This window comes from Stegodyphus dumicola, chromosome 2 (assembly GCF_044657685.1).
Source record: "Stegodyphus dumicola isolate Sdum_Otavi_A_Nest chromosome 2, ASM4465768v1".
Lineage (NCBI taxonomy): Eukaryota > Metazoa > Arthropoda > Arachnida > Araneae > Eresidae > Stegodyphus > Stegodyphus dumicola.
In genome coordinates this window covers 247347963-247358295 of record NC_140769.1, presented here as the reverse complement: position 1 = coordinate 247358295, position 10333 = coordinate 247347963, and the positions used below count along the sequence as shown (strand labels likewise).

General features: G+C 32.0%; 1 protein-coding gene across 1 annotated transcript in view; it reads left to right on the top strand.

Annotated features, from left to right (window-relative positions):
• Nucleotides 1–343: 343 nt before the first annotated feature.
• The window catches only part of LOC118193063 (DNA repair-scaffolding protein-like), an 84134-nt gene continuing 74144 nt past the window's right edge, over nucleotides 344–10333 (top strand). Inside the window, exons 1-2 of the mRNA XM_085811984.1 lie at nucleotides 344–595; nucleotides 672–858. Coding sequence (XP_085668110.1) covers nucleotides 575–595; nucleotides 672–858 — 208 coding nt within the window. The 5' untranslated portion in view covers nucleotides 344–574. The remainder of the gene's footprint in view (nucleotides 596–671; nucleotides 859–10333) is intronic.

Sequence of the window (10333 nt, the reverse complement as noted above, 5' to 3'; positions counted from 1 at the left end):
AATAATTTTGGCTGCATTATGAATGTCCTCGTTCGTAACAAACCAAGGGACTTTGTAAATTTGCCAAGGGCCATAATATTTTGGTTATGTTTTCTGTTAGTAAATGCTGCTGCGCCCCACACGAGACTTGCGTAAGTCAGAATAAGCCTTATCATTGATTCATAGAGCAAGACCTTGTTTTTCGTGGACAGGTCGCTTTTTCTACCGAAAAAAGACAGTAATTGTGATTTGACAACCTTCGCAAACATGACTCGTCCAAAAAATAGAAATTAAAGTGCTGCCATCTACGAACGATAGTCGTAAGAAATTTTACACAGTCATTAAGTTTTCTAAAAGTGGCAACATGTTTTTGATTTTTGGCGCTGCGCTTGTAAACAAAAAAAATGTAATACTATGAAGTGATTTCAGACTATTAAATAAAAGCATGTCATTTCGATATTTGCCAAAATTTACGTAGCGATTCCATTAAAAAAACGCAGGCATTATGTCAGATTGTATGTTACATCTGTAAAATATACGTTACACTTTGCGTTTCTTATACTAGTATCTTGATCGAAGGTCGTCTGCTGATGTGATGGCACTTTCTGTGTCAAAGGTATTTATTTAATAAGAAAAAAAAAGTATTAAATGAAAGAAGGAATATTTTTGTATACTCGTTTAATCTTTTTCAGGATCCTGAATCCAGGTATGCATTTTTAAAAAGGCGTCGGTTTCCAAAGGTTCCTAAATGCAAGCTTAATAAAGTATCGTCCGATAAAGGATGGAATGTTTGTTCTCTTGGATTTGATGAAGGTATTGTTTCTTCGCCAAGGAAACGGAGTCGATTTGCAAATAAATTTTCATCAAGTAAACTTCTGAGTGAGTTTTTTTTTTTAATACTAAAGTTAGTTTTCCCAGTTTTGACTGTAATCAGCATTTTTCATTATTTCCATTCATTTAATTATTTCTGAGTTCATGATTCTTTTTTTCGTTTATATTATTCTGTGTAATTTTAGGAAGAGTAATATGATTAGTGTGAAATAATTAAAGGTCATGATACTCATTTACATTATTTTTGCTATAATATGCAATTAATCTGAGTTCATTTGCTTTCAAATACAGTGTCTCACAAAAGTGATGGGACACTTGTGCTTTACAAAAGGAAATTGTAGTAAAATAATTTAAAAAACATGTAAAAATGTTTTGTGGGTGTGTTTCATACTTAAATTTAGTAACAATTATTACATAACATACATTTTCTCAAAATATTAAAATATTAATTTAATAAAAATACAATTGTTTAGAACGGATCAAAAAATGGCTCACATAAGTGATGGGACACTTACTTTTCCATGAAATATTTATCCAAAAATTTTACTTTTTAAAAGGTTTTAATATTTTGTTGGATTTCCTTTTACTTTTAAAACATGATTTAATCTTCTTGGGATGGATTCGACAAATTTTTTTGTGATTTCTGGAGTAATTTTACCCCATCCTTCTTGAAACACCGATTTTAATTGTTGTTTTGAAGAAATGGTGTGTTTGCAAATTCTTGATTCCAATTCTTGCCAAATATTCTGTATGGGATTTAAGTCTGGAGATTATGGTGGTGTTTTTATTATTTCAGGACAGTTATACAGCAGCCAGAGTCTAATGTTCAAAGCAGTGTATGTGGGGTCATTGTCCTGGTAGAATTTAAAATCATTATGAAGGTTCAATTTTCGCACTGAAGATTTCAAATTTTGATTTAAAATGTCAATATACTTGTACTGATCCATTATACTGTCAATAAAAACAAGAGTACCAACTCCAGCAGACGACATATACCCCCTTACAATAACTCCTCCTCCACCATGTTTTACTGTTGGCACCAAGTTCTGTTTTCGAAATTCTTCCCTGGGTTTTCTCCACACCAAGATTCTACCGTCAGAACCAAATATATTAAATTTACTCTCATCAGCAAATATAACTTAATTCCAGTAATCAGAATTCTTATTTATGTGGGATTTTGTGAAAGCCAGTTTGAGTTTTCTATTCTTTTCATTTACGAAGAATTTTTTCCTGGCTGCTCTACTGTGATATCCAGCAGACCGAATTACTCTTCTAATAGTCTCAGGTTTAACAATTACTCCATATAATGCTTGTAAATCAGCAGCAACTTTAGGAGCACTCATTCTTGGATTTTTTTTAATATTTCGAATGATAATTCGCTTTATTCCATTGGATAGCTTCGATGGTCGGCCATGTCTTCTTTTATCCTGAATCATATGATTCTTTTTATATCGTTTAATGATATTGTAAACTGTTGAATGACTCAAGTTAACTGTTTCAGGAGTTTCTCTAATAGATTTTCCACGTTGAATATGCAAATTAATAACTAGTTTTCGAATTTCAGGTAAAGTTTCTTTTCGTTTAGCATTCGTGGCTGCACAGAGCTAAAAAACACAAAAATTCCAAAACAAACTGGAGAGAAAGACTGCAGACGATTATATAAATTACTGCCAATTGCTTTTGAGTAAAAATAAAAACCTAAAAAAAATATTTTTATTGTAGTACGTAGTAGTATCTAATGGTGTCCCATCACTTATGTGAGCCATTTTTTGCTCCGTTCTAAACAATTGTATTTTTATTAAATTATTATTTTAATATTTTGAGAAAATGTATGTTATGTAATAATTGTTACTAAATTTAAGTATGAAACACACCCACAAAAAATTTTTACATGTTTTTTAATTTATTTTATTACAGTTTCCTTTTGTAAAGCACAAGTGTCCCATCACTTTTGTGAGACATTGTAGAAGATTTACGATTGTAAAGAAGATTCATAGATATGAAACTACGAGTTTTCATCTGCATAGAACCCGTTGGCGCTGTTGCATTTTTACTCGCCAGGCTTGATGAGTCGAGCCATAAGCGCGATATTTTGTAAACGGGGCTATTAGTATATGTAAATTCAAGTTAGCAGACAATGTTAGTAAAAATTCACAGATAATAAGTATGTAGATGTAAAACTAACAGGTTAAATGTGATGTACGAAAATAAATTTGTATTAAATTCAAGTTAGCACAGAAAACAATGTATTAAACATAACAGGAAGTAAAAATTCATTTAAGAAATAACAATTAGTATTTTTATACTTACGTTTACATTATACTTATATGTATTTTCTCTAATTTGTATAGAATACTAATATTTCTATTACAAGTGTCTTTTTTCATTATTAAGTACTTTGCCTGTTGATTGATGTATTTCGGTAAGAGCCATGCCCATGTAATAAATTAATGAATGCATGACCTAACCATTTTACATAGTTTTCAGTATTTTTTTTTTTCCAAGTTACTTGCATACAGCTTAAAGCATTTTTCGTTGAAACAAATACCTGTCCTTTTTCATAATATATTTCACAATACAAATAACCTTCAACAGTTATCAAATTGGTGAATCTTCGGATTATGGTAATTTGGCAATTTTTTGGGAAAACTTTGGCGACCAACCCGGCTACAGCAACCTGCTAGTTTTGGGGGTAGGACGCCATTTTGTTTTCACGAAGTAAAGGCATTTCTTTTTTTACTCAACATTTTTTCCAACAATTTGGTAGCCGAATTACGCTTATACTAAAACTTTTATGGAACAAAGGTGCTTAATCAAGATTAGGTGCGAAATTGCGAGCTTGCCACGTTTTTAAGAATTGCATACACATGATATCCACGTACACGTCAACCTATTTTCACTTAAAAAATATCCCAGAATTGCACAAAAATGGCATTGCGCACAATCTTGACTTTATCCATGTACACATCGACCTATTTTCACTTAAAAAGTCAAAGAAAATTGACAAAATTCCAATTCTTCCTACTCTTGTAAAAAGGGCCAAACAAATAAGTGGGCGATTCTGCACTTTAGCAGCAAAATTGTTTCTAAGTGCTTAGTAGCTAAAATCACGATTGGAATTTTCCGGAAAATGTCTCATAATCTCTCATTTCTCTGAGACAAAATAATCTGTGATTCGAACTGTGTACTTCTCAGATTATTGCTAATGTCCTAGCTAGTAACCTTTATTGCCTTATCAAAATGTCGCCGAACTACCTGTTACCATATTCCAAAGATTAGCCATCAAATTTTCTTCAGTAGCATTGTTAATGAAACTAGAACTTTATACATTTTAAAATAATTATATGGGTTGGAAACCTCATAGTTCTGCGTGCTTACAGCTGTTAATAATTAAGAACGGCTGATCTTTAGAATATGGTAACTGGTAGTTTGGCGATATTTTGGAGGCAATAAAGGTTACTACCTGGGACTTTGGTAATAATGTGAGCAGTACTCAGTTCCAATTACGCATTATTTTGTGTGAGGGAAATAAGAGATCATGGGATATGTAATGTAATATTAATGGACGAATTACGGTTCTTTAATCGGAAAAGGGGGGAATTTGGAAAAATATCTGTGGCTGTATATTATTTTGTATTAAGCTTCATTGTGTGTTGTGTGAAGTAGGGTTGAATAATTTTGGGATTGTATGGCACTGTCTAAAGTGAATTCTAGATTTTTAATGCGTTTGTGTGATAATTCAAAAGAATTGGTTGAATGGTGCATGAGTGTAGGTTTAATTGCGGATAAGTATGAATGTCCAAAATGTGGGAATGAAATGAGATTGTGTGAAAGGAAGGATATTACTGATAAGTTTGAATGGCGGTGCAAGAAATCTGGTGAAAATGGACATTTTGTGAAACGGAGTGTAAGGAAGGGTACATGGTTTTAATTATAATTTTATTGAATCCATAATAAAAGTGTATCCACCATGTAAGCAAGATTCTGAAGAAGATTAGGTAAGTTAGTATTTTTAATTATTTGAGGATATTATTTTTATGCATTGTTCTAAATGTAAGGTGGAAGTAAAGTAATTTGGTATTATTGGGAAAATTGTTATTAGCAATAATTTAGTTTAAAGTAATTAGGATTGTAAGCTAATTTTTATTAATTTAATGTATGTGCTTATTTATATTTTAAGTAGTGTTTTTGAATTTAATTATATTTTAATTAAATGATAGTTATTTTGTGAATTGTATGTTTGTAGGAATTTGGTATACGTTTTAGTTGAAGTAAATGTGCATGGAAATAATTTAAATATTTGACACTAAGTATTTGTAATGTTTGCGGTATGAATTCGTTGGTGACGTTTATAATAAAATAGATAATTTAGAGGTAAAAGTTTTTGGATATTTTATTTATTTTATATGTGGAAATGTTCATATTTGGAAAGGGTATATACTTTTTCGTTATTAGGTAATTTCATATATGTTCTTTTTAACGGGTTTAAAGATTCAGAAAATTGTCATGCATTTTCGTGAAATTTTTCTAATTTATGAGAAAAAAGCAGTGTACATGGATATAGTGAAGAGTGTGCGCAATGCCATTTTTGTGCAATTCTGGGATTTTTTTTTAAGTAAAAATAAGTCGACGTGTACATGGTTTAGTGATATTTTAATTAAGTGATAGTTATTTTGTGAATTTTATGTTTGTAGGAAATTGGTATACGTTTTAGTTGAAGTAAACGTGCATGGAAATAATTTAAATATTTGACACTAAGTATTTTTAATGCTTGCGGTATGAATTCGTTGGTGATGTTTATAATATAATAGATGATTTAGAGGTAAAAGTTTTTGGATATTTTATTTATTTTATGTGTGGAAATGTTCATATTTGGAAAGGGTATATACTTTTTCGCGATCAGGTAATTTCATATATGTTCTTTTTACCGGGTTTAAAGATTCAGAAAATTGTCATGTATTTTCGTGAAATTTTTCTAATTTATGAGAAAAAAGCTGTGTACATGGATATAGTGAAGAGTGTGTGCAATGCCATTTTGGTGTAATTCTGGGATGTTTTTTTAAGTAAAAATAAGTCGACGTGTACATGGTTTATGTGTATGTGTTATTTTGGAAGTAAGGAGTATGGTATTGTGCACTTTTTCCCAATTTTGCAGTGAATATTTGTCATGATTAAGCAGTTTTGTTAGATAAAATTTCTAGCATAACTGTAATTTGGCTAGTAGATTGTTGGAAGAAGTGTTCAGTAGATAAAAAGAAAAGAAACATGTCTTTACTTCGTGAAGACAAAATGGTGGCGGGAAAAAAAAAGATAGAGGGTTGCTGTAGGAGAGTTGGTCGCCAAATTTTTGCCAAAAAATTGCCAAGTTACCATAATCTAAAGATCAACCATTAAGAACATAACGTGAACAGCCATGTTACAAATTAGCATTCACCCCTCCCGCCATATTTTCTTCCTTGAATCCCGGACTGACGAGCCGAGAACCGGCATCTTTCTCCGAAAACTTCTTTAATTATGCAAAAATATTTCTATCTATTCGTTGTTAAAAAATTCAGAAAAAATAATAATAAATAAGAGAAGAATAATATAAATCTCCAAATGCGAACAACGACAAGCTTCGCACAAGCGAATAGGATGAATTAGCTTGGTTACCAGGTTTGAACTATTATCGCCAAAGTTGGCGATGTTTACATTTACCGGGTTCTCTGCGGAAGTGCTTCCAAAACTACTCTTATGTACGCCCTCGCTTGGCAACAGATTTCTTGCCAAATATTTTTGGTGAGAAACTCCACGCTGCCATATTACTATCTAAATTTTTGGTCGACATTTCAAAGCCTAAAATATCTTCAAAAACATAGTTTTCGCAGGTGCAAAAACCAGGTTTTGAGCACACAATTTAAGCTAAAATTCCGAATCAAAAAGAAAAAAAATTAGATAGCAAAGTCGTAAAGTTTTTAACCAAAAATATTTGACAAGAATCCCTGTACACAGAGATCTGTTTTAACTTTAAAAAAATCACAGAATTGCGCAGTCTATGCAGCAAAGGAATCTATGAACTATGCACACCTCACTTAAATAAATTAACATAACAACAAATTACAAACAATACCATGTACACAGCATTCTGTTTAAACTTTAAAAAAATATCTGCAAATTGCACAATCTAGGTATTGCGCACTAATCAACAAAATAAACTGAAATAACTAAAATAAATTATAAACAATTCAAAAAACAATAATAACAACAGAAATTCATTCTAAAAAAACAATGAACATAACATTCTATAAAATAAGAAAACAACAATAAAATAAAATGCACTTACCATGAATGAATGCCTCTTCGAACAGCAGAAATATCAATTTCAAGCATTACCAAAACAATTTCACCACAAATTTGTTGAAAGATTTTCCTTTCAGAACAGTGATGGAAAAAACATATAAACCACCAAATAAATCTCAAAATCGCATTTCCGATTATAACTAGGGAATGTAGCTTTAACATGCCACATAAACTCTATCATATTTACATGACAGCCAGACTCACTATCCACAAAATTCATACTATTTTTCACAAATAAGTGTTCAAAAACCTTCTTTTCCGAAATCCTTGTAGAATTTCCAGCCACCCTAAAACAGTTTTACCAGGCATGCAACTAAAATTTTGCCAACCCATCTTTCATTGCATCATAAACCATTTATTTGAAACCACCCACCACATGAACCAACCAGCAACTAAAACCACTACAGTGAAATCCAAGTTTCCACATAAAAAGGGTTGCCATAGCAACCAAAACCATCGCAGAATACGCAATCGCACCAAAAACCAGTGCAGAACACATATCGCCACATTTGGCGACTTCAGGGCGTATATAAGAGTAGTACCATAAATATCATAGAATGACTTCGATAATATGAATTAACTGTTATTTAACCCCTTCGCGACGACTGTCACGTCTACGTGCCAGCAACGAACACACTAACTTCCCGGCCGACATGCAGGCGTGCCAGAGCATTTTCCCGTTTAGCCCCGACTGTCACGTATTTGTGCCCGCGTCCTGGAACGTTTTAAAAACTATAATTTCTGCCACAAGTTGGCACTGTATGTCCATATGGTTTCAGATACATGTACATTAGACCTTCTACTCGAAATGAGAGAAGTATGACTCACATACACGTGTTTTTGATTATATAAACAAATGTGGAAATAAATGTTTCCGAATGGCGTGATTTATGTCATCTCTTTAAATTCGCACATGGTAGTTGTTTATTTAAGTAGAGAAGTTTTATTTTCGCTAAAGCGTTGGGTATTTCGGTTTGCAGTTCAGTTTTTAGAGAATAATTAGATCTTGTTAGACGTGAATTCTTTCTGTTTTTACCGTTGAAATGTCGAAGCGTCGAAAATGTTTAACAGAGCATGAAATAGCAAAAATGATGCAAAATATTTCAGATATTGATTCTGAAACAGATTCTGATAGTAGTGATAGTGATACTATGATATATTCTGATCATAAAGAATCTGGTGAATCTAATGATGATGAGGACACTCGGCATACAGATGTCCGAAATGTCCTCATCATCATTAATCCTTAATTAATTAATGTCCTCATCATCAATGTCATTATTACAAGTGCAAGGAATGTAATGTAGGACTGTGTGTAGATCCCTGTTTTTAAATTTTTCATACGAAAAGAGAATTTTAAGTAATATATTTAGTTTTCAGATGTATAATGTTAAAAGTCATAAAATGGTGAGTAATGAAAATAAAATGTGCAAAATATGTATTTAAACAAGAAATAAGGTAATTAAAGTATATATATAAAAATATCTATAAAGCATAAGCCGTTTAAATACTCTATAGAGCATTATTAAACAATGCGTTGATACTTCGGAAATTTCATGGATTTAGGCTTAGTAGCAAAAAAGCCCCCGGCCCTGGAGAGACGCTCGCGGAAGACACTGCCGGCCTCCGCGATAAGCGCGCATTTGCGCTACCCGGCGCGAAGGGTTAAGAAAGGAGGTAAAATTTAAAATCAAAACCGTAAAGCAAATAAAAAAATATCTGCAAAAAGAAAGGTAAAAGTATATTTAAGAGTACCCCTTTGCAAAACTTGGTGATTTTTGGCAGTAGATGAATACCGAGTTTGTGCAATTCTTTGAATTGTTATTTTGGCTTGTGTAGCAAAAATCACCACTACACAAAACCAAAATAACAAGACAAAGAATTGCTCAAACATGGTATCCATGTACACATCGACCTATTTTTCATTTTAAAAAAATCATCCATGGCATTGCACACTCCCTTGACTTTATCCATGTACACATTGATCTATTTCCACATAAAAAAACATCAGAGAATTGTACAAACTAGGCTTTGCGCACTCCCTTGAGTTTGCCCATGTACACATCGATATATTTTCACTTAAAAAGTCAAAGGAGCACCCAATTCTACAGTAGAGGCAAACAAAAAATACATAATCTCAATAAACTACATTTTAACGAAACAATAAAATAACATAAAAAGGAAAAACATGTTATGCATTTAAGCACTAAACAAAGCAAATATTGACTTATTTAGAAATTCCTTTGCCTTCAGTCTGTGGCACACAAAATTCATTAATAGCATCCAAAAACTTCCTAAAATGATCTGAACTAGAATCCGTATATCGGCGGCGTCACATAAATTCACAAAAATAAGAGTAAAAAACATAGTTCTGGACTGTCTGGAAAATGGCTACTAAGTAAACCTTCATTTACACACCAGTCAATTAATGCACTCTTCCCCTTTCGTTTCAAATCGTACATCCTACTACATTCAGCCATTGTACCGTCTAAACAATGAAACAAGCAATGCACTTTCTAACCAACACACATCACAAAAGCCCTTACAAAACATCCCATGTTTCAAAATTTCCTGGAATAATGCAAACGTCTACGTCATAATAAGGTTTCCATAACATTCAACTACTTAGGTTACCATAAATGAAGCAACAACTTCACGATAATACAAGGGTACCCTATAAAAAAAATCAATAATATTTTATAAGACAAATTTCAGAATAAAAACAAAACAAAAAAAAATTAAGAAAAAAAGTCTTTTGAATTTCATTAAGATATTTCAGGAAGAAAATATAGCTTTCTCTTCCTGAGAAGTGAAAAGGGGACGGGAAGCAAAATATAACAAGAAAGGAATTTGAATACAGTTTTTCATTGCAGAGCAGTTGACTTAGCCTAAGAAAATTGTTTTCTAATTGTTAAAATAACATGAAAAGTGAGAAATTAAAATTTTTAAGAATGTCACTACGTAGAATAAAATAAATTTTTTACGTCATACAAAATCTAAGCCAGTTGCTTATAAAGTTGGCATTTTGTAGATGTGGGCACTTCATTAGATATAAAAAATAATAAAACTTTTTTACTTCCTTGTACAAAGTAGAGGAAATATTGTAATTGTGGAAAATTTTGGTTTTCAGATTTCAGTAGAAATACCCATTTTGACTACTTTTGTGTGACGTCTTTGTGTACGG